This window comes from Eulemur rufifrons, chromosome 8 (assembly GCF_041146395.1).
Source record: "Eulemur rufifrons isolate Redbay chromosome 8, OSU_ERuf_1, whole genome shotgun sequence".
Classification (NCBI taxonomy): domain Eukaryota; kingdom Metazoa; phylum Chordata; class Mammalia; order Primates; family Lemuridae; genus Eulemur; species Eulemur rufifrons.
In genome coordinates, this window is record NC_090990.1 from 31,088,288 (window position 1) to 31,113,963 (window position 25,676).

The 25,676-nt window shown below is 45.1% G+C and overlaps 1 protein-coding gene across 1 annotated transcript; it reads right to left on the reverse strand.

Annotated features, from left to right (window-relative positions):
* Window positions 1–9,261: 9,261 nt before the first annotated feature.
* CFAP144 (cilia and flagella associated protein 144) lies at window positions 9,262–16,263 on the reverse strand. The gene is made up of 4 exons (XM_069477821.1): window positions 16,123–16,263; window positions 14,211–14,270; window positions 12,244–12,347; window positions 9,262–9,451 (listed from the first exon to the last, which is right to left on the reverse strand). The coding sequence occupies exons 1-4, from the start codon at window positions 16,253–16,255 to the stop codon at window positions 9,341–9,343; spliced, it is 408 nt and encodes a 135-aa protein (XP_069333922.1). The 5' UTR covers window positions 16,256–16,263; the 3' UTR covers window positions 9,262–9,340.
* Between the last annotated feature and the right edge of the window lie 9,413 nt (window positions 16,264–25,676).

The following is a 25,676-nucleotide window of genomic DNA, read 5'->3' on the forward strand; positions in this document are numbered from 1 at the left end:
ATTAAAGAAAAATCAAACCAAACTCCTGGAAATGAAGAATTTATTCAGGGAACTATAAAACACAGTGGAAAGCCTCAAGAGCAGGGTAGATCAAACAGAAGAAAGAATCTCAGAGATTGAAGACAACACCTTCCAATTAAATAAGTCAGTCACAGAGATAGAGCAAAGAAATAAGAGAAAAGAGCAAAGCCTGCAAGAAATGTGGAATTATGTGAAGAAGCCTAACGTGAGAGTTATGGGCATTCCTGAGGGTGAAGAAGATAATACGCAAGGGTTGGATAAGCTATTTAAAGATATAATTGAGGAAAATTTCCTAGGCCTTGCTAAAAATCTAGATATACAGGTACAAGAAGCCCAAAGGACCCATGGGAGATTCATTGCAAATAGGAAGACACCACATCATGCAGTCATCATATTGACCAAAATATCCACTAAAGAGGCCTTTCTTCAAGCTGTAAGGCGAAAGAAACAAGTAACATACAAAGGAAAGCCCATCCCAATAACACCAGATTTCTCACTCTTCTGAAACAGAATAATGCCCAGCCTAGAATCTTGTACCCAGAAAAGCTAAGTTTTGTATATGAAGGAGAAATTAAGACATTCTCAGATAAACAAAGACTGATGGAATTCACCAAGACAAGACCAGCCCTCCAAGATGTACTAAAAACAGAGTTGCACGTGGACCAGCACAATAAACACTCACGAATGTAAAACCACTCCAAAGCTAAAGATCAAAGGCCAGATACCACAATGGCTTAAGAGAGAAAACATAGCAATGAAGTTCTACCCAATAGGATGAAAAGAAACATGCCCCACCTATCAGTTCTCTCAATAAATGTGAATGGCTTGAACTCCCCACTCAGGAGACATAGGCTGGCCCAATGGATAAAAAAAATATAAGCCAAGTATCTGCTGTCTCCAGGAAACTCATCTAACCTGCAAGGATGCATTTAGACTGAAAATAAAGGGGTAGAAACTGATATTTCAAGCAAATGGAAGCCAAAAGAAGGCTGGCATGGCAGTTTTGATTTCAGATAACTTAGTTTTCAAATCAACAAAAGTAATGAAAGACAAAGATGGTCACTATATAATGGTGAAGGGTACAGTTCAACAAGAAGACATAACTATACTAAATATGTATGTACCCAACTTAGGCGTACCCAGATTCATAAAACAAACCCTACTTGATCTAAACCAAATGATAAACAGCAACACCATAGTAGCCAGAGACTTCAACACCCCACTGACAGCACAGGACAGATCCTCTAAACAGAAAATAAACAAAGAAATAATGGACTTAAACAGAACGCTAGAACAAATGGGCCTGACTGACATTTACAGGACATTCTATCCAAAATCCACTGAATATACATTCTTCTCACCAGCTCATGGGACATTCTCTAAGATTGACCATATCCTAGGACACAAAGCATGTCTTAAAAAATTTAAAAAAATAGAAATTACACCATGCGTCTTCTCAGATCACAGTAGAATAAAAGTAGAAATCAACCCTAATGGAAATTCTCATTTCTACTCAAAATCATGGAAGCTAAACAACCTTCTCCGGAATGATTATTTTATAAATGAGGAAATCAAGATGGAAATCAAAAGATTCTTTGAACTAAATGACAACAGAGACACAAGTTATCAAAATCTGTGGGACACAGCTAAAGCAGTCCTGAGAGGAAAGTTTATTTCCATAAATGCCTAAATCCAAAAGACAGAAAATTCACAAATAGACAACCTAATGAATAGACTCAAAGAGCTGGAGAAAGAAGAACAGACCAACCCCAAACCCAACAGAAGGAGTGAAATTAATAAGATCAAATCAGAACTAAATAAAATTGACAACAGGAAAACTATACGGAAGATTAATAAAACAAAAAGTTGGTTCTTTGAACAGACAAACAAAATTGACACGCCTTTGGCTAGACTAAGAGCAGAAAAGAAAAATCTCTAATAAGCTCCATCAGGAACATGAAAGGAGAAATTACAATTGATGTCACGGAGATACAAGATATCATCTATGAATTCTACAAAAACCTTTATGCACACAAACTGGAAAATGTGGAGGAAATGGACAAATTTTTAGAAACACACAGCCTCCCTAGGCTCAACCAGGAAGAAATAGAATTCCTGAACAGACCAAAATCAAGAACAGAAATCGAAACAGCAATAAAAAACCTTCCCAAAAAGAAAAGCTGCGGACCAGATGGTTTACACCCGAATTTTACCACACCTACAAAGAAGAACTGGTGCCCATCCTACAAAAATTATTCTACAACATCGAGAAGGATGTAATTCTCCCCAACACATTTTATGAAGCCAACATAACCCTGATACCAAAACCAGGAAAGGACACAACAAAAAAAGAAAACTACACACCAATATCCCTTATGAATATAGATGCAAAAATTCTCAACAAAATCCTAGCAAACCGAATCCAGATGCTTATCAAGAAAATAATCCATCATGACCAAGTGGGCTTCAACCCAGAGATGCAGGGATGGTTCAACATACGCAAATCTATAAATGTAATTCACCACATAAATAGAACCAAAAACAAAGACCACGTGATCCTCTCAATAGACGCAGAAAAAAGCATTTGACAAAATTCAACACCCTTTTATGATAAGAATGCTTAACAAAATAGGCATAGATAGGGCTTGCCTAAAAATCATACAACCAATATATGACAAAACCACAGCCAACATCATACTGAATGGGGAAAAATTGAAAGCATTCCCACTTAGAACTGGAACCAGACAAAGTTGCCCACTTTCCCCACTGCTATTCAACATAGTGCTGGAAGTCCTTGCGAGAGCAATCAGGCAAGAGAGCAGAATCAAGAGTGTCCAAATGGGGACAGAAGAGATCAAACTCTCAATCTTTGCTGATAATATGATATTATATCTAGAAAACTCCAAGGATTCAACCAAGAGACTCCTGGAACTCATAAATGAATTCAGTAGAGTCTCAGGATACAAAATCAATACACACAAATCAGAGGCATTCATATATGCCAATAACAGTCAAACTGAGAACCAAATCAAAGACTCAATACCCTTCACAATAGCAACAAAGAAAATAAAGTGCCTAGGAATACATTTAACTAAGGAGGTAAAAGACCTCTACAAGGAGAACTATGAAACACTGAGGAAGGAAACACAGACCATGTAAACAGGTGGAAAACCATACCACGCTCGTGGATCAGAAGAATCAACATTGTTAAAATGTCTGTACTACCCAAAGTGATCTACAGATTCAATGCAATCCCTATTAAATTACCAACATCATTTTTCACAGATATAGAAAAAATAATTTTACGCTTTGTGGAACCAGAGAAGACCCTGTTTAGCAAAAGCAATTTTAGGCAATAAGAACAAAATGGGAGATATTAATTTACCAGACTTCAAACTATACTACACAGCTGTGGTTATTAAAACAGCTTGGTATTGGCACAAGAACAGGGACACAGACCAGTGGAACAGAACTGAGAATCCAGACATAAAACCATCCTTATATGGCCATCTAATCTTTGACAAAGCAGACAAAAAACATACTCTGGGGAAAAGAATCCTTATTCAATAAATGGTGCTGGGAAAACTGGATAGCCACATGTAGAAGACTGAAATAGGACCACATACTCTGGGGAAAAGATCCTTATTCAGTAAATGGTGCTGGTAAAACTGGATAGCCACATGTAGAAGACTGAAATAGGACCCACACCTTTGACCTCTCACAAAAATCAAATCACAGTGGATAACAGACTTAAACCTAAGGTGTGAAACTATTAGAATTCTAGAAGAAAATGTGGGAAAGACTCTTATAGACATTGGCCTAGGCAAAGAATTTATGAATAAGACCCCAAAGGCAATCACAGCAACAACAAAAATAAATAAATGGGACCTGATCAAATTAAAAAGCTTCTGCACAGCCAAAGAAACTGTCACGAGAGCAAACAGACAACCTATAGAATGGGAAAAAAATTTTCACATGCTACACATCTGATAAAGGGCTGATAACTAGAATCTATTTAGAACTCAGGAAAATCAGCAAGAAAAATCAACCCTGTCAAAAAGTGGGCAAAGGACATGAATAGAAACTTTTCAAAAGAAGACAGAATAGCCAAAAACATATGAAAAAATGCTCAATATCTCTAATCATCAGGGAAATGTAAATCAAAACCACAATGAGATATCACTTATCTCCATTGAGAATGGCCTTTATCAAAACGTCCCAAAACAATAAATGTTGGCATGGATGCAGAGAGACAGGAACACTCATACACTGCTGGTGGGACTGTAAACTAGTGCAGCCTCTGTGAAAAGCAATATGGAGATACCTTAAACATATATAAGTAGACCTACCATTTGATCCAGCAATCCCATTATTGGGCTTCTACCCAAAAGAACAAAAGACATTCCATAAAGAAGACATCTGCACTCGAATGTTTATAGCAGCACAATTCACAACTGCAAAGATGTGGAAACAACCCAAGTGCCCATCAATACATGAGTGGATTAATAAAATGTGGTATATGTACACCATAGAGTACTTACTACTCAGCTATAAGAAACAATGGTGATATAACACCTCTTGTATTTCCCTGGATAGAGCTGGAACCCATTCTATTAAGTGAAGCACCCCAAGAATGGAAAAATAAGCACCACATGTACTCACCATCAAATTGGTTTCATTGATCATCACCTAAGAGCACATTTAGGAATAACTTTAATCAGTTCCTCTGTGATAGAGCTTCTGGTTTTTCCTTGAGTTAATCATTACCTCATATTTTTCTGCTTGCCAAATTTTCCTTTTATATCTTTTTTTCTTTCAGAATATTATGGGGGTACAAACATTTTGGTTATATGAATTACTTTTGTAGAGTTTGAGTCAAAGTTATAAGTGTATCCATCAGTTTCATTCAGTGACCTGCATTTCATTCTGATCTATGTCATAACAAATGATGTGGGCTCTGTCAGCAGGGAAATTGGTGAGGTTTGCAGGGAACCAGAAAAGGTTTTCAGGTTTGAAGAGAGAAGGAGCTTGGGGTAGACAAATAGAGGAGATTGTGGAAAGGAGGGTGAGCAGGGAAGACATTTTTCTGATTTTAACAAGGAAATTCATAACCCCACCCATTTAGAAAATTATACCAAGGGAGATCCCACAGATCCCAAACAATATCTTAGAGGGCTTGGTTAAAGTATTCAGGGTTTCCAGCAATATGCTCTATAGCAAGAAAGTAAGAATGAGAGTTATCTCAGGGTTCATGAGGACTGGTCTGATCCAATGTCTCTGAAAGAATGTCTACTTTGGTTGTTGCTCTAGAGACTGGCTGAGCCTAGGATGTCTCTGAAATCACAGGCAAGTGTCAGATACTGATTCAGAGGCCCAGGTGTGCTCATGAACACAGCCAGGAGCTCATTTTACATGTGAGATGTGAATCCAAGAAATGACTCCCCTTTAATTTTGCAGGACAAGAGTTGGTTAAAAGTATCTGATAAGGTCCTTTCCAATGGGATTGTAGAGGGTCCTTTAGTTGGTGTTTTTTCCAATAAACAGTCACCTGGATGTAATCCATGATCCCTGGAGTCTTTAGTCCCCAGGAGCTCACTGTGGAAAGATTCTGTTACCAGCTTGTGTTATGTGTTAAAGTGCTAAGTAGTCCTTGACATTAATGCAGTATTTCCCCCTTGACAAAGGCGGGCTCACATAAGGCTTCGTCCAGCCCTCATAGATCTTCCTGTTATTATTTCATAATGTGATAAAGTGTTTTCCAAAAGGAGTGGGCCTACAGTTAAGCAAGACCAGTGGGAGGGCTTTTAGTCAAGGGAGTTTAAAAACCTCCATTAACTTAGCTAATTGAGTATTTGTTGTGCCATTTTTCCATTCCACCAACCCAGAAGATTGGGGATGATAAGCGCAATGGAAATATTGTATTATGGGCCACATTTCACAAATGGATTGAATTACTTGCCCACTAAAATGAGTCCCATGATGCCTGTGTAGCTCAGAAGGGATTCCCCAAGTTGGAATGATTCTAACAATAATTTGCCTACTGTTAAGGCAGTAGCCCTCTGACAAGGATATGCTTCTACCCAATGAGAAAACATACAAACCCAAAGCAACACACATTTATAATTTTGAGATGGCAGCATCTGGATGAAATCCAATTGCCTTACTTCAAATGGTCCTGTAGGCAAAGGAAAATGACCTTGGGAGCCACGTAAGGGCTAGGCAGGGCTATGTTTTGGACACACAGTACATCAAGAGTATATCTTTTGGGTTTTTTTGTTTTTTAACTTTTTAAAGGTTGAATTTTATAATATGTTGATTATATCTCAAAACCAAGAAAGATCTGTTTACTACACCATACTACAATATTTAAAGTGAGAAACAGCCTAAATAGCCAACAACAGGAGAATCTGGTAAGATCCTGGCCACCACTGGATTGCAATGGGGGGAATGCTAATGGCACGGGCTTGCAAAACTGCCACAAAAAGTGGACACACAGACGAGTGCTGGAGGGAAGCCGAAAAATGAAGACGGTTCGGTCAGGACTATCTGCTTAGTGCAAAGAAGAAATAAAGTTTTCTGTTAACACTTACTTAAGAAATACTTCAGGCGGCAGGCTTTGTACTAAGGGCGGGCTTTGTATTAACACCCACCCTGAACTGATGTTTTAAACTCTATTTTACAAATGAGGACACTGAGGCTTAACCAGCTAAGTACCATACCCAGACAAACACAGCGGTGGAACAGGGATTCCACCTTCGTGAGTCGGACCCCTGGGCTGGTTACCCACAGGACACCACCTCAAGTATATTTTCCCGTTACTTAAAATGAGAGTTTGGGGCTTTGGGGGTTTTATTTCCTCCGGAAAGCTGTCCCATCAGTTTTCTTCCCTCGCTGCTGCCCAGTTCGATTCGCAAGACAGTATCTGTAGACCACGGAGAGGAGGGGTGTGTGACGGATTACCGAAGTCACTGAGGAGACCACGACAGGCGGCAGAGCTGGCTTTCCCGCTGACAGACACCCCAGCGTTGAGGTGAACGCCCACGGAGGAGGCCCGGTCCAAACCCGCTCCACCGCTCACGACTTCGCGCGTTGCCTCGGGCAAGTCCCGCCCAAACTACGTCCCTTTCTGCGCCGGGCAAGGACACAGTGGCTGTAAAGCAGTCCCGACAGTGCCCAGCACTTACTAGGCGCTCAAGACACCTTAGCTGTCGTGTCCGCCTGTCTGAAACGGCCAACCACAACCTGCGGGAAACCGCCCCCCAGGGCCCGCAGCCCGGCCCCCGCCAGGTATGGGTGGGGCCTTCGACCTCAGGACTTAGAAAGACGCTCTTTCCAGTCAGACCCTGCGCAGCGACCGGTCTCGGGGTACCCTCCCCCTGAGTTTAAGTTTAAGCCGACGCCACAGAACCAGCACGCCCCACACGCCCCGTAAGGCCTGCCCGGCCCCCACCGCGCTCGCTCCTCCCTCCCCTTTCCCGCCTTCCCCGCCAACGCCCCGTCCCTCCCCAGTTCTGTAGCGGGGACGGCAGCCCTCGGACCGCCGCCAACGGCACCCCAGCCAGCACGGGCCTTCCTGTGCAGGGGGTCGTTGCCGGCACCCCCTCAGGCTCAGCACGGCAGGAGTAGGACCAAAGCGTGGAAAGACCCAGAAAGACCTTTTAGGTTATTGTGAGGGATGGTTTCCAGAAATATTGTTTTCCCCATGACGTCATTTTTTAGGGGGCCCAATGAGTCATTTCATGAATAAACTGAAGAAAAGGTTATTGTGCCCCTACAGGAACTGCGGGTTTTCTGTCAGGGCCTAGTCACAATTCTCTATACCTGCTTCTTGCTGCCAGATTTGTTTCTCTCCAGGGGTTGATGTCTGTTGATGTTGTAAAAGAACGTTAGGGAGGATATTGGCAGGATGGAGCGCACGTTCTCGTATAGGACAGGCCATCTTTCTTAGGGCAGCAGTCTTTGCTGCAGCACCAGCTAGATTATTTCCTTTTGCTTCTCCGTTGTTATCCTTTGAATGCCCAGGAACTTTTATGATTGTGACCTGCCTTGACATGTGGATTGCTTCTACTGGCTCTGAGACTTGGTGCCCATGTAGTATAGGTTGCCCAGATGAGTGTGGCCATGTCATAGGTTGCGCATGCTGTGTTTCCATAGCATGCGGAAATCATGGGCTACTCCAAAAGTACATCAGCTATCAGTGTATATATTTCCTATCTTTCCTTCAGCCAACTGGCAAGCCCTAGTTAATGCTGTTAATTCAGCCACCTGGTCTGATTTTACTTCTTGGAGCAGGGCACTTTCTATTATACCCACCACAGAAATGATGGTGTATCCTGCCCAGTAATGCCCCTGGTCATCCCTTAAATAAGAACCATCTGGGAACCAAATTAATTCAGCATTCCTGATAGGAATTTCCTGTAAATCTTCCCTAGGGGAGAGTGAGATGTTAGTTAGTAGACTGCAGTCGTGGTCTTCCTCTGGTTGTTCGCCTGGGAGAGGGAGGAGAGTGGCAGGGTATTACAGCGCTTCCAAGTGATATCCAGGACAGAAAGCAAGAGCACCTCATAAGAGGTGAGGCAGTTGACATTAGAGTGTTGAGTGTGATGAGAGTTTACAAGAGATTCCACAGAATGAGGGGCACAAATGGTCAGCAGGGACCCCAGGACAAATTCTTTGACATTTCTTACATAAAATGGCTGCAGCTGATATGGCCCTCATACAATGGGGGTGTCCCCTTGTTACTGGGTCTAACTACAGGTTCAAATTACAAATTGGCCTGTGATTGTCCCTGTGTTTTTGAGTTAATATTCCTAGAGCATTTTCAATTACTTTGTGTACAAAAAGGCAAAAGGGAAGGCTGTAGTTGGGATGGCCTAAAGCAGGCACCTGGGTGAGAGCCTGTTTTAAACCCTCTATGTGCTATTTTTCCCGTTCTTCCCAGCTATCCCATAAGCTTGCATTTTATGGTTTCCACTGCCCTCCTATATTAGTTTTCTATCTTCTAAATATGTCCTCAGTTTTCTTGATTACAAATGTTTCTCTCCCATTCTCTCTATTGTGGGTTCACACCATTTTTAATCAATTTATCATCCTTTATTAGTGTCTGGGAAGACCAAGGAGACAATTACATGTACACAGCCTGCCACCATTCTCTGGAATCCTCACACTGGCTTATGAGATAAGGATTTCAACCAGCAGACTTGGGCAGAAATGAGAACAGTGAGACTTCAGATAGGAAAAGTTAGAAAGTAATGTTTATTTCTCTGTGCAGTGCACACTTTGGGCATCAAATACAGAGACTGACAGCACCGCTGGGATGCTACTTGTGGCGATCATCTTCTCCCAGGCTCCACATTTTAGCCTTATACAGAGTGATGTCCTTGTAGACCCTGAAGTGGTTCAGCCTGCGGTCATGGCGTTCTGGGTTGACCTAGAGAGGAAGATGCAGGATCAGAAAAAACCCTGTAGGGAAGTAGGCAGACCTGGATTTGTAGTAAATGGACCTGGGCTTAAATAGGTCCCCACTCTGCTGACGTATGGCTGCATTGGGAAACGGAGCTGACAACGTTCATATGAAAAGGGTTGTGAGTTTGAAGGAGAATAGCCTGTGCCACTTTGCTGCACTGCCTATCCCACTGCCTCCACTGGAGGCCTCACTGTGGACTCTTGCTAAGTGGAATGTGAGCTCTGTGAGGGGAGGGGCTGTATCTGTCTCAGTAAATCCCCAGCACCTAGAACAGTTGCCTGTGCACACTAGGCATTCAACACACACTTGTTAAAGGAATGAATGAATGTGTTGAAACAGTCACACAGAGAACTGAGTAAAAGTGAGCACTGACACATAAATCTTATAGAAGCTATGTTGTGCAATTAACTGCAATTGTCACCACGAGACATGAGGCTGAGAGGTGCTCACTGACTGTGGCTTCCCCATCCCAGTGTTGAGGTTGCAGATACTCTGCCTGTCCAGGGTGAGGTCCTGCCAGGTGGCTCCAAGCCCCAAGTGGGACTAATCAAGCCTCTTCTACCGCCAACCACATCACCCTAAAACTCCAGCTTCATTACCACTTAAGGCTACACAACACCTGGATCTGTGGCGTGGGGGTGGAGGGTGGGGGAGGTGGGGGGGGTATACTTTCTTACTGTGCCAACAGCGCCATCTGGTGGCACTGGCCCCAGGTTTATAGTGACAAACAAGCATGGAGTATTTGCAGACCCTTTGCAACTCTAGAGTGGTAACTGAGCTGGGGGCACATGCAGTCTGTTATCTGCAAAGCCTAGGAGGGTCCGAGCAAGGCACGCCTGGCTGGGCCAGCCACAGTTGCCCTTCCTGTCATGGTGAGCTTGCCATGAGATGTCCTTCAGGGTCAAAGATGCAGCATTTCCACACCCACTCTGGTTAAGAAAGTGAAAAATGGTGACCTCATTTAGTTGTACTTTATGGTATTTTAGTAAGTTGCTTAATTATCTAGCTTGGGTAATTTCTGTGTTCACCCCAACCTCCCTTCCCTCACAACCCTCCTTCTGCCCTGATGAAAGTTCTCTCCTTGAGCAAATTCTACTCAGGCTCCTTGAAGTCTTTTTCAACTAGGCCTGACATTTGGACGTCCACATTCACCTCTGCATTGTACAATTTTAGCAGAAATCCTGCTAAGTCAGTTTCATCAGAACCCTCCACCCCCAATATCTGACCACCCTAGTTGGGTCCCTCATCTGCCAGCATCCCCCAGGTGATGTCTGATCACCCTGGCCCCCCTTCAGCAAGAATCCTGTCAGGTGGGGTTTACACAGAAGCCACCTCCTTCCACCCCGATGTTTCCTCGTGGTCATTTTCCATCACTGACCCCACTTGCTCCTGGCTGGACATTCCCACTTGCCCAGCTGTGTTCAGAGTTGAGCACAATCCCTCACCACGAACCCCACTGAAACCATAGCTTCTCCATGTGAGAGAGTCTTCCTTTTCCTTTTGAAAAAATCACTGAATAATCCTTTCATTACTCATTTTCATATTTAATAACTGTCCTTCATTTTTTTCTGTACTACTCTCACCTCATTCACGATTAGTTAGGCCTCCTCCCTTCCTTTGAGTGGTGACCTCTTCTCCAGCTCTCCAACCACATCCCTGCTCTCTGGACTCCGTCCTTCCTGGTGTAAGTAGCAGGGGCTCCAGCTGGCATCTTCTGTCTCCCCCAGTCTCCTCTCTCCACGCCATGCCCCGTGTCTGAAGAGGAGCTGTTGCAAATGAACAGCTGATTTACTCTCCTCCTCACTGGTAAAACCTGGACATACTGAGGCATTTGTCCACGTCTGTGTGAAGCATCCCTGCAGGAGAGCCACATGCCCTACACTGGAGTTGCTTAAACCGATGAGAGGGCCTGGTTCCTGCAGTAGGAATCAGAAGCAACATGGCATGGAGCGTCCTTGGGAAGGGAGCACCCTGGAAAGTTCCTCAGTGGATGGAGGTAACGGAGCCCGGAGAAGGAGCCAGGAGAGGCCCCTGGTTGGTTCTAGGTGGGGCTTGGTGTCCTCCTTCCTATTCTTAACATCAGCATCATAGTAGCCCACATTTGGGGGGTAGTTTCTCTCATTGTCTCATTTAATCCTCACAACAAACCTTTGTGTTTAGATAATATGAGTATCTTCATCTTAAGACAGATGAATGGAGGCTTAGCTAGGTTACAGTCTTCTCCAAATCCTGCTTTTTCCTTATAACAGAAGCCCTGTATTACTTAGAGTGATAATATACAGAAAGCTATGTTTCCCAGGTCACCTAGAAGCTAGTTGTGTCCTTCAATCAAATGAGGAGATCGCTGTTTCTAACATTCCCATTGTACAGACAAGGGACCAAAACTCACAGATGTTAGGCGACATGCCAAGCCCACCCAGGGGGGTGGTCACTGGTGGAGCAGACTCAGGCATCCACAATCAGCAATCTTTAATCAACACGTATAGTGTTCCTCTGTGCCAGGCACTGTTCTAAGAACCACACAAATACACCCTCCATTAATCCTCATCACAACCTTATGAGACAGTACGGTAAGGTCTCCATTGGCAACCAGGAAGCTGAGGCACCAAAGAACTTAGTACTTCCAGGGCCCACAGCTAGGAAGTGGCAGGCAGAATTCATACTGAGCCACCTGCAGCTCTCTGCTCTGTTCTCTTGGCCCCCACTTATGCTGCCCCTGTGCTTCTGCTGTTACTAAGGACAGGAGCCATGCTTACCAAGGGCTCAGGGTCCCATCCAATCTCCTGGCTTTCGGTCTGTGTCTCTGGGTACTTCATCTTTGGTTCCTGGGCAGCATGGTGAATGAGATTCAGAAACCTGGCTGGGAGACAAGGTCAGAGTTATGAAGGAGTCAGGATCTGGGACCAGTGCTCTTTACTCTGGCCACATCATTCCTCAGAGCAAAGCATCCAGCCTCGGAGCCTTGCCAAGGCCTTGAGACAGGGACATCTGGTCCCTCTGCTCTGTTTTCAACAACTATGGGTTGGGCACTGACGCTGTGCCAGGCACTGTTCTGGGCCCTGGGGTTGGGGAGAGCATTGAGTGAGGCAGACATGGTCCCTTCTCTCCTAGAACTCAAAGTCTGGATGGGGGCAGAGGACACAACATACAGGGTTACAAATAGACCCAATGATAGCAAGCAGGGACAAATGCCATGAAGGAAGGGGTGAGCAAGGGCCTGAGAAGGAAGGGCAGCTACTGCAGGGCCAGCCCTGGGTAGAGGCAGAGGACAAGCACACCACACACAGTGAGAACAAAGGCCCTGGGGCATGTGAGAGTTTGGCTACCGGAGCCCAGCAGAGAGAGTGAGAAGGAAGGTGGTAAGGAAGGAGGTCCCATCCTCCTAGACTGAAATGAGCGAGGCTGCCAACAGCAAATGTATCTGCAGCTGCACAGCTCTTCTGCCCAAGACAGGCAGATGCACCATGGAACGAACCTGGGCTTTGGAGTAGGTGCCACTACTAGCCTGTCTGGTGGCCTCACTTCTCTGGGCCTCATTGTTCTCATCTGCAAAATGGGAGGAAAATGTCTACCTCAGCAGGATGACTGAGAATGAAAAGAAGAAAGATGACCCAGGGTTCGGGAACCGGGCTGGGCATATCCCTAACATAAGGCAGACAGCAAGTCCTGCTGCCTGGCTTTCCAGACACTCATCACCTGTTATGTTCCTTACTGCTCCAAGTCCCCCACTGGCATCCTTTATTCTGGTTGGGAGAGTGATTACAGATGGCGCCCTGCTCTCTCTGATCCTGCCCTCCCCATCAGCCTATCTACTAGTCAGTCTCTGTCACAGTGCCCTGAGATCCTCTACTGCCCCCTTCCCAGGCTGTCCTCAGACACCCTTCCTCCAGCACATTCCGCACCGAAAGCAAAGAGGAAGAAGCAGGGCTCACCGGAGGGATCAACTTTCCACAAATGCCTCTTTCCTCCTTCCCAAACGTGGCCCCCTCTCCACCTGTATTTTGTGGCCATGCCAAGCCACCTGCAGGAGTGTTTCTCATTTCTGTGCCTTTGCATACAGCTCAGAATGTCCATCCTCATTCTTCTCTGCTTCACCCTGTGGTCGCTCCCCCAAGAGGACTTTGAGAAGTCCCTGGCCTCACTGAGGCTCCTGTGTCCCATGCTGTTGCCACACCAATCATGGCTCCTCTGTACTTGTCTATTTATTTCCACGTCTCCCTACTTGTCTTCTCTGTCATGGCGCTATGAGATCCCCAGCCCAGCCACAGCAGAGTGACTACTCAACAATGAAAAGAATAATAATAATAACTAACGTTTACTGAGTACCAAGTACCACATACTGTTCTAAGCACTTGCATTATTCTGTTTCATCCTTACACCGACCCTAAGAAATATGCTCAGAAATGTTAACAACATGCCAGAAGTAAAGCAGTGAATAAGTGGCAGTCCCAGGATGTTACATCAGTTAGTGTGACTCCAGGACCTATGCTTGTGTCATGAATGAATGAGTGCAATGTTAAGGCCACTAGGAACATTTTTGTTGGTTTCACAATTGTAATTGAATATGTCAGTCACTTGAGAGTTTGAACAGTATGAATCAAATTTTCAGGATCAAAGCAGAGGACACTGAAGCTTGACCCAAGGTAACAGTAAACTGAGTTCTCTCCTGCCAGTCAGCCTCTCTGTGCTCTAACTCTATGGCATCTCAAACCCCGGGACTTACCATCTGCAGGTTCCTCCAGGTTATCATGCCAAGACATGGGCTTTCTGGTTATCGTGTGAACTAGAGAAAAACAGCATCAGAGGTTCACGTTAAAACACAAATTCCCTGCCCTCTCCAAGACCCACCTTAGGCGGGACACCCATTTGGCACCTACCAAGTGTCTGGCACATGCCAGGTATTGTGCTGGGGCCAGGGGACAAAGTTGAATAAAGGCCTCAAGAACCTCACAATCCACAGTGGCACCATCCAGTATGGTGGGCACCAATCACATGTGGCTACTTGAGTTTGATTAACTAAAATTAAATGCAATGAAAAATTCAGTTCCTCAGATACACCAGTCAGCACATTTCAAGTGCCCAACAGCCACATGTGGCTACTGGCTATGGTTCTGAGTCCAGCACAGACACAGAACATTTGCATCATCAACAAATGCTCTCTCGGACAGTGCTGGTCTACAGGGAAGGCAAACGTGCCAGGCAGCCAAGGGAGGGGAACCAAGTACTGATCTCTACCCAGGAGGGCCTGTGATAAGAGAGCAGAATCCACATTCCACAGTCAGCTCAAAATTACTCTTGTACCGTAGACGCGGCTGTAAACACGACACAGAAGCTTCCCACATTCCCTGAGTTTTCATTCTATTTGTGGTGACAGATGATAAACAAACATGGCATCAGGTGACTTAAGTGTGAAGGAGACAGTAGAGCAGGATAGAGCATTGATGGTGGGGGTGTGGGTGATACATGTCCAGGGAGACACATTTGAGCAGAACCCTGACTGCCATGGGGGATGGGCAGTGTGAGTATATGGGGAGAACATGAGCGTGAGCTTGGAGGGTTTGAGAAACATCAGGAAGGCCTGAGTGGTCAAGTGGAGTGAGCTAGGTGGAGAGTGGTAGGAAATGAGCAGGGGTGAGTAGAAACCAGTGGACTCCAAACTGATCATCTCAAACTCCTAGCAGTAAAGTAGCTTTGGAGCATGCACCCCTAGCAGATGTATGTTTAGATAGTCTCCACGTACTATTATCAGCACATTAGCAAAGCATGATTTCTATCAGTATAGATAAAAGTCACCATCAGTGCAAGTTCTAACATTTTCTCACTTTACCCCAATGGGTCATGAGCCCACAGGACTTGAGCTGAGAGGCAGCACTTTTTCCTAGAAAGCCTCACTGTTGCCTGAAGGGATTATTTATGTTGTTGCCATGGAACAGGTTTGAGGAGAATTGGACATTAATCTGTTTTCCTGAAATCAGTGGTTGAGATTTCCAGATGAAACCACGTTAGTTATAATTAAAGACAGTATAAATTCTCTAGATAGCCAGACTGCAGTGAACCGTAGTGTACAGTTAATTAGGCACATGAGTTGGGGACTAAATTCAGGAAGAAAGAACAATGTTTCTGTAGGTAAAGCTGCAGAAATGGCATGATGTATTTAGAAAATCCATTTATTTAGAAATGGCAGTGGAGGAAGGAGCGTGTGTGCGATCACTAGCAGTGGCTGTGCAGACTCCGCACCAAGATGCTTATTAAACGAACATGTCTGGAGTGGAGGAAAGTATGAAAAAAACCTTCACCTCATTAAAAAGCAACCAACACAAAAACAAAAGCAAAACATAAAAACCTTGAAAAATATAATTATTTCAAAAGCAAAATTATAAAACGCTGGTTTTATCCTGCAATGAAAATATATAATCGCCATGTGGCTGCATTGTAATATATCTATTACATCTGATGTGAAGCGGTGCGAGGCCCTCCCAAATCCTGGGTCTGAGGTCTAGGAGGGGCGGAGTGAGAGAAGCTCTTCTCCCTCCCTGGGACCCGCACCGCCATCCTGCAGCCCCCCAAGGCTCCTCCTGAGACTCCCCACCCCGCATCACCCCACCTCGCCCTTCCCCCAACCCGCCACCCCTCACCCTTGCGCAGGGGATTCACGTGATACTGCGTGTAGAGTTTCTGGGTGCGCAGCTCTTTAAGATACAGTTCTCGCAAAATCTGGTTCTGATGGACCTCATCCTTGACCCACTTCTCCCTCTGGCGTGCGGCCATGGCCTTGGCTAGCAGGTCCTGCCGGCCTCTCCGCGCCCTCTAATGGTAGACCTGGTGCCGGCCTCGCGGTCTCCAGGCAACCGCGTCCCACGCGGTCTCCAGGCAACGGCTCCTGCGGTGGGACCCTTTGAGTTAGATCACCCAGGTGTCCCCAGTCCCTGGCCTGGATTGATCCCGCCCTGCTCCCACCTCTGGGGGCTTTATTTCCTTCCCCGCCTCCTTCCGGTGCTCGACTCACCGGCCTGGCCTTCTCGGAACCGAGCCTGGTTACTAGAACCGGCCCTGGAGATCCCCAGAAAAGGGGTGGCCAGCAAATGGCAGACCCAGGAGCTCATGGACATTTGATGGACCTCACCTTGGTCAATCATTTCCTAAAAAGGATTTTGGAAGGACTCAGAAACCCCTCCCACTTTAAAGCAGACGCACATTAACAGGGAACAATGAATCAGGGAAAACTAACTTTAAGCATGTTTGATTGAACTCAATATATCCCAATTATCATTTCAAAGTTTCAGTACAAGAAGTACTGAGACATTGATTTTTCATAGTATTTCTAATCTTAGGCGAACATAACACCTCACGGCACATCTCAAGTGCTCATTAGCCATACACGGGCAGTACAGTTCTAGATTTCTTGTTTGTACCCTTTCAGATTTATATCTGCGTTTCACCTGAAATTGATCTTTGAGTGTAGCGGGAAGTAGGAATGCAGCCTAATTTATTTTCCAAATGAATATCCAATTGACCCAGCCCCAATTTATTGAAAAGACAGTCCTGTCCCCACTGTTCTGCTCTGCTATTTTTGTCTTAAAGAAAGTGTCCACACACGTGTGATGTGACACTGTTTCTGGACTCTGCCATCGTCTCTCTCTCTCTATGCTTGCAGGAGTACTGCACTATCTGAATTACTCTATTTCTTGTATGCAGATTTGATATCTGGTAGGAGAGAATTTCCTCTTAGAAGAGTCTTGGCTACTCTTGTCCCTTTGCATTTCCATAGAAAGTATAATCAGCTTGTCAAATTCCCTAAAAATATCTGCTGGGATTTTTTTTTTTTTTGTAACTTTAAATTTATTTCAGCAATTTGTAGGGGTACAAAGGTTTAGGTTACATATATTGCCCTTGCCTGCCCCACCCCTCTGAGGGGGGAACAAGAACAAGACAACCCAATTTTTAAAATAGGCCAATTATTTGAATAGAAGGGAGGTAGGTTCTACCAATGTGTTACTACTATAAATTAAATTATTTTATTGAGGTTATTTTGAACTATGCAGGTAGTAAAACTTTGGGCTGCAACCCTCTTAAGGTTCAGCTTGTGGTAAAAAAATCTTAGAGGAGATAATTTTTGTCGTCCTAGTGCCATGTTTCAAATGGGAAAGTTTTTTGTTGTCTCCTTCTGTATAGTAGAGTTTGTTTCTTGTTCATTGTTAAATTCTAAGTGTAGTCATTTGGGACAGGAGCTTTGCATCAGGGTCTTCCATTGGATTCCCCATCTTTACCAGGCTCTGACGTTATTTGCGGTCCTCTGCACTCCATGCAGTTATACAAGCATTTCAAGGTATCCTAGATTTGGTGGATACCCCATGATGAAAACCAACTTCAGAGCTGGGTATGGTGGCTGACGCCTGTAATCCTAGCACTCTGGGAGGCCGAAGAGGGAGGATGGCTTGAGCTCAGGAGTTGGAGACCAGCCTGAGCAAGAGTGAGACCTCGTCTCTACTAAAAATAGAAAAATTAGCCAGGCATGGTGGCACACGCCTGTAGTCCCAGCTACTTGGGAGGCTAAGGCAGGAGTATTGCTTGAGCCCAGGAGTTTAAGGTTGCTGTGAGCTAGGCTGACACCACGGCACTCTAGCCTGGGTGACAGACCAAGACTCTGTCTCATAAATAAATAAAGACTGAGAGTAAAAAAGAAAGCACTTAAAAAACAAAAAAGCCAACATTGGCACTCTGTGGTCTCCCAGGAATCCTGCTTACTTACCACATGCACACTTTCTCTAGGTACTAGGGACAGAGAAATAAATGACATAGTTTCTGCCCTGGAGAGCTCACAGGGGGAAGTGGCCACATAAGCAAATAATTATAATAATTCATTAATGGAGGCTGGCACAAGGTAGTGTAGGAAGCCAGAAGGAGGAATTGTGTCTGAGAAAGGTCAGGAAGGGCTTTCTGGAAGAATAAGTATTAAGTTGGGTCTTGAAGGAGAGTAAGATTTGCCTACAGGAAGAAAGGAAGAAACCATATTTCATTTAGCTGAAGCAGCATCTGCAGAACTGAGGTGTATACCCTGCTAGCCTCATCACACACCATTTGCCCACCAGCCCCATATAGTGTCCAGTCACCTCCCAACCCGTTCCCCTCCTGCTATTGCTCAGATCCCATCTTCATCCAGCTTCCAGGACTTGCCTATATGGTTTCTATCTGTGTTTACTTCTCTGGACTTCATGTTTCTGCTTAGCCTTTCTGGTGCTGGCATTGTGGCCTTTCCCTATGATGTAAAAGTTGATTTGCCTCCCAGGTCCCTGGCATCTGTGTTGCTGAAGGTAAGAAGCTCCACCCTAAATGCTTTAGCAATCACCCAACCAAGCCAGCCCTGATCATACTAAGGCATGGAAGAAAACAGAATGTTCACGGGAGAATTATTACCCCAGTATATTAGAAAAGTGGTATGCAGGGGAGGGTAGGGACATGCCTGTAGAAGGCTTCCAGTTATATTCAGGGCTTTGCTAACCAAGGAGACAGATCATGTGGTACAGAGTAAAGAGACTTGTGATTAGAGTTAGGAAACCTGAGTAAAGTCTTGGTTCCAATAGTGGGTTTCTGTCACTTGCAGGATAAAATCCATACTCCACAGCCTGGTATTACAGTTTTTTTGTATCTGATGATATTATAATTTATCTATCCTGTTTTTTTCTTCTGATACTTCAACCCACGCACTTTGGCTCCAGCTACTTTCGACAACATGACCACCTACAGATACATTTTTTTCTTTCACATTTCTGTGTCTTGGAATCCTTCTCTGCACTTGTCCCCAGGATTTCCCCTCCTGGCCTTTTAAGTGCAACTTCAATTCCCAGCTAAGAGATCACTGAAGGCTTTCTGAATTCTCTTCTTTTTTCCCCTCAACAAGGTGAGCTGCTCCGTCTCAACCATTTCCATGAGGCCTTACATATCCTCTATTTGATCTAGAGTTCTGTTTCAGTCCATCATTTCCTTGCTTATTTTCTGCTTGGGGGATCTGTCCCATTCTGTCAGTGCAGTGTTGAAGCCCCTGGCTATTACAATACTTCTGTTTATCATTTTGTTTAGATCAAGTAGGGTTTGCTTTATAAATCTGGGCACGCCTGTGTTAGGTGCATAAATAAAATTGTTATGTCTTTTTGTTGAATTTTCCCCTTCATCATTATATAATGACCATCTTTGTCGTTTTTTACTTTTGTTGATTTGAAGTCTATGTTATGAACTGCCTCAAATCTGCCTCCCTGACCGACAGGGTCAGGGGATTTTTCTGCAGGCAAAATGAATAGTGCATGAGGGGTGTGAGCATTACTGTGTGTTTGGGGTGGAGTGGAATGCACGCAAGTGCAGTGAGAAATCATGCTAGTACATACATCCCATGATCAAAATATGGCTGATAAGTCCCTCCCAGGGCAGAGATTTTAGTATTATAATGAACTAGGGATTGATATTGGTCATTTTTTTCAGCTTTGCTCGCAGGCTCACTGGGTCTTTGGACACAGTCTATGGTGAAGAATCACTTATCTTGTCTTCTCTGGACACACAGGTGGTGTGAGACTTTGTAGGAGGTTCCGCCATTCCTGGGAACAAAACTCAGAAGAGAATGCATCGATACCACAGAAAGTTATGAAGTTCTGATCAAAAAATTTTGCTAAAGAGTTCTCTATTTTCTCCTTGGTTGAGACTGTAGCTAGGCTCAAGGCCACTCAGAGTTGCCAGCCCCAGCCATAATGTGAACACTGAAGATTCATTTGAAATATGAGGGAACCAAAAAACGTTATTGAGAAAACATTTTCTTGCTTATAGAACCGGTTACAGTATCCAGGCTCTGACCTTTAGCTTTTGGGTGATTTTACACTGGTGGGTGTCTATTGTGCTCATCTGTGTATAATGCAGTTCTGAATACTTTGTGCAGGGCAGGTCTGGTCTTGAAAAATTCCCTCGGTGTTTGCATGTCTGAGAGAGTCTTTCTTTCTTTCTCATATAAGAGACTCAGTTTTGTAGCATACAAAATTCTAGGCTGGCCTTTATTCTGTTTGAGAAGACTGAGAATGGGGCCCCAATCCTTTCTGGCTTGTAAGGTCTCAGTTGAGAAGTCTGCAGTTAGTCTGATGGGTTTTCCTTTGTAAGTTACCTGCTGCTTTCACCTTACGGCATGTAGGAATGCCTCCTTCATGCTTACTTTGGCCAGTCTGATGACTATGTGTCGTGGTGTTTGCCTCTTTATGATGAATCTCCCAGGGGTCCTTTTAGCTTCTGGTACCTGGATATCTAGATTTCTAGCAAGGCCAGGGAAATTTTCTTCATTTATTCCCTCAGATTGGTTTTCCAACCCTTGCATATTTTCTTCTTTGCCTTCAGGGATGCCTATGATTCTTATGTTAGGCCTCTTCACATAATCCCATATTTCTTGTAGGCTTTGTTTGTTTCTCTTACTTCTCTGTTCTTTCTCTTTGACTGACTTGTTTATTTCAAAGGTGTTGTCTTCTAGCTCTGAGATTCTTTCTTCTGCCTGATCTAGCCTACTCTTAAGGCTTTCTACTGTGTTTTGTATTTCCTTGAATGAATTTTTCTTTTTTTTTTTATTTCATCTTATTGTTATGGGGGATACAGACTTGCAGGTTACATACGTTGCCCATGTACCGCCTTTCCCCCCAAGTCAGAGCTCCAGGCATGTCTGTTCCCCAGATAGTACACGGTGCACCCATCATGTAGGTATATATCCCTCCCTTCCCCACCCCCCCTTCCCGAGTCAGCACCTTCAAGCATTACCATTCCCCAAATGGTGCGCAATGCACTCATTGTGTAGGCATACACCCATCCCCTCCCCCACTCCCCACCTCAGTCTGATATCCGAATGGTGTCGTTCCCAGATTTGTATTTAGGTGATGATCAGGGAAACCAATTTTCTGGTGAGTACATGTGATGCATGTTTTTCCATTCTTGGGATACTTCACTTAATATAATGGGTTCCAACTCTCTCCAGGAGAACCATAGAGATGTCGTATCTTCATTATTCCTTATAGCTGAGTAATAATCCATGGTATACATATACCACAGCTTACTAATCCAATCATGTGTTGATGGGCATTTGGGTTGTTTCCACATCTTTGCTATTGTGAATTGTGCTGCTATAAACATTTGGGTACATGTGTCTTTGTTACAGAATGACCTTTTTTCCTTTGGGTATGTGCCCAATAATGGGATTGCTGGGTCAAATGGCAGGTCTACTTGAATCTGTTTAAGATACCTCCATAATGCTTTCCACAGGGGTTGCACTAGTTATCACTTAACCCCAGTGAGAATGGCCTTTATCAAAAAAACCCAAAACAACACATGTTGGCGTGGATGTGGAGAGACAGGAACACTCATACACTGCTGGTGGGACTGAATGAATTTTTCATTTCCAGGAGTTCTGTTTAATTTTTTTTAATAATTCAATTCCTTTAGTAAATTTTTCATTCATTTCCTGCATTGTTTTTGTGGTTTCTTTGTGTTGGGTTTCATTTTCTCTTGTATTTCATTGAACTTCCTTACAATCCATATTTGGAATTCTTCATCTGTCATTTCATTCTTTTCATTTTTGTTGGTATCCATTGTTAAGGAGTTATTGTTTTCTTTTGTGGGTTTCCTTTCATGTTGAGCTGATATTTTATATTTCCAAAGTTCTTTCTCTGATTCCTTCTCATCTGGCCTCTCGCTTGAGAGCTGGGAATGCTGGGCCTGGCTTATGGCCTGTCTCTGTGTCCCTAAAGATTGATCTCTGACTGAGCCAGGGAGAGGAGTGCTGATCCTGAGTTGCCTGTGGGGTGTTCTAGCAGGTTTGGTTACCTCTTGGGTTACCTCTGACCTGCTATCTTCACTTCTTCCCAATAGTGTGTAGTGAGTTAGGTCCCCGAGCTTAATCTCAGTGATGGTGGGTGGTACTTGTGAGTGTGAATCAGCCACACTCTGTTTGCTTGAATTGGAAGATGCTATGATGAACTATATCTTTGTTCTCCCTGTCATTATTGGATGTTTGTGTGATAGAGACAGCTACCAAGATGTCCTTTTGTGTCTGTGGTAAACTCTGGTCCCCTAGGTGGAGTACTTGAGTGACCAAAGCTTCAGAAGGGACCCTGTAGCTCCCAGGGGGTTTCTTGATCTTCACTACCATGGAGGTGGGGCGAGGAACATAGTTAGGTTGTGTGGGCTTGAAAGGCTTTTCAATGTCTCAGTGGGGCTCAGACATTGCTTTTCTGGCCACTAGGTGGAGCTTCTGGTAGGAGAGTCAGGACAAGCACTCCCAGCTGGGAGAGCTGTACCTGGGCGAGGGGGATAAACACTTGTATGCTAAGGCCCCGGGCTGGGATCTTTCCACCCTTATCCAGTAGCACAGTTTTTCTGTGGGGAGAGTTAGGCACTCCCCCAAATGGCTACTCCTTGGACTCCCACACACCCTGTAAAATTAAATCAATAAATGCTGTCAAGGGTGTACAAAGTGACCTCACTGTCTATAGGTGGCACTTGTCACAAGGAACAAGCTGCAATGTTGTTTTTGGGTCCTGTGACCAGCTCTAGTCCCTCAGGAGAAGTACTCAAATGCCCTAAGTGGTGGGTGGGGCCCTGGAATTTCCAGATGAGTCCTTGTTCTCTGCCACAGCAAAGGCAGGTAGGGGAGTGTGGCTGGGTGGAGCTGGGGTGTATGAGCTTGCCCTTAGGTTCCACAAAAGCTGGCAAGGTAGCTATTTTGCCAAGGGTCAAAGGTCTGCTCCCAGCTTCTGGGCAGAGCCACCAGGGAGGGGCTGAAGTGACCCCACCCAATCAGAAAGTCTGCTTCTGGAGGCAGGTCCATCTGAGAATCACAATGTGGCAGTGTGCAGTGGACCTCGCTCCTCTCTCCTCTTCTCTGCTCCACCATCTTGCTCTGGCACCTGCCAGCAACAGGAGCCCAAGCCAGTCGAGATACCACATGACTGTGCTGTGGGCTGGGAGGTTCCCCATCCAGGATCCCATCCTGAACTGAGAGCGTGGGCCTCCCACAGGAGAAGGGGTGCCCCATGAACATGCCACAGCTAGGACCCACACTGTGCTCTCCCCGCAGATCTGTCCACATGGGCTCCCTCACCTCCTGAGACCAAGAAAATCAATCCCTGACCATGCCAGGGAGATGTGCACTGGTCCTGAGTCACCATCGGGGGGCCTGAGCAGGATCAATGTCCTTCTGCCTCAGGGAGTGTGCTGCTCTGATGGAGCCACTAGGGAAGCAGCACCAGGGAGGGCTGGTTAGCAGGGAGCTCACAGTCTGAGCACCCCTCAGTCCATTGCAAGACCCCAAGAGGAAAGGCCTGAGCCCAACTCTCTGTGGAAGCCTCTTGTAGTACTCAATTGTCTCTCTCAGCAGCTGTAGGGGGCGGGGAGAAGGGGAGGAAATGAGTCTGTCCGGAGAAATGCTAGCATTCTGTCTCCAACCCTCTCTCTGGGTGGCAGTCTGCCAAGCATGTCCAGGCTATGGAGTCATGCAGATCACCTGGGACCCACTGGACCCCTGTGGCTCCTGCAGTCTGGGCCAGAGTTGGCAAACGTCTGTGTGGGAACAAGGAGGACAAACCCTGAGGAGTTGAAACCTCCCTTTTCGCTGGACTCCAAGCCTCTCAGGGGTTGATCTTTGCCAATACCTTGCTCCTTCTTATTCTGCACTAAGACTTCTTCCCATGGAGTCTCCCGAAGGCTCTGGAACCCTTCCTTCAGACCCACATCTGATCTATGTTTGTCTGTCTGTTTATTTCTCTTTCATCTAAAGCTGCTCCTTCTTACTGAGACATTCAGGCAGCTGGTGTCCTTCTGTATCTTTAGTTGATTTCAGATGCTTCATCATTTTATCCACCTTATAATTTTTCTGCTACAACCTAGTTCTGTCACATGCTGTCACTAGTCTCTTTTCTATACCTTCTAGGTTGGCCGTTTTACAAACACTGCAGCTTCTTGGCACATACAGGGCCCAACTAAGGATCTAGCTTGATGGGAACTGGGAACAAATCATTAACTTTTTGGAACTAATCATTTGGGGTTTCAGTGACAGCAAACTTCTTTTCATTTTCCTATTCCACTGTCTCTTAGACACCTGTGTGGTTTCATTTCTTCTCTTCTAAGCCTCAGTGTCTGCCTCAATGACATCTTCATGATCAGTTCCTCAGTTACTTTCCTTATCTGCCAAATCTTCTGGCATAAGGATTCTTCTATGTATGGCCTTTTCCACTTGGCATTCCCTTATTAGCTCTGTGAGGAGCAGAGTGAACTGGGGAAAAACAGCATTGCAGGTGCACACTAAGACACAAATTCCCTGCCCTCTCCAAGACCTACCTTAGGGGAACACCCATTTAGCACCTACCAAGTGTCTGGCACATGCCAGGTATTATGCTGGGGCCAGGGGACAAAGTTGAATAAAGGCCTCAAGAACCTCACAATCCACAGTGGCACCATCCAGTATGGTGGGCACCAATCACATGTGGCTACTTGAGTTTGATTAACTAAAATTAAATGCAATGAAAAATTCAGTTCCTCAGACACACCAGTCAGCACATTTCAAGTGCCCAACAGCCACATGTGGCTACTGGCTACGGTTCTGAGTCCAGCACAGACACAGAACATTTGCATCATCGACAAATGCTCTCTCGGACAGTGCTGGTCTACAGGGAAGGCAAACGTGCCAGGCAGCCAAGGGAGGGGAGCCAGGTACCGATCTCTACCCAGGAGGGCCTGTGATAAGAGAGGAGCAGAATCCACATTCCACAGTCAGCTCAAAATTACTCTTGTACCATAGACGCAGCTGTAAACACGACACAGAAGCTTCCCACATTCCCTGAGTTTTCATTCTATTTGTGGTGACAGATGATAAACAAACATGGCATCAGGTGACTTAAGTGTGAAGGAGACAGTAGAGCAAGATGAGAGGATAGAGCATTGATGGTGGGGGTGTGGGTGATACATGTCCAGGGAGACACATTTGAGCAGAACCCTGACTGCCATGGGAGAATGGGCAGTGTGAGTACATGTGGGGAGAACATGAGCGTGAGCTTGGAGGGTTTGAGAAACATCAGGAAGGCCTGAGTGGTCAAGTGGAGTGAGCTAGGTGGAGAGTGGTAGGAAATGAGCAGGAGTGAGTAGAAACCAGTGGACTCCAAACTGATCATCTCAAACTCCT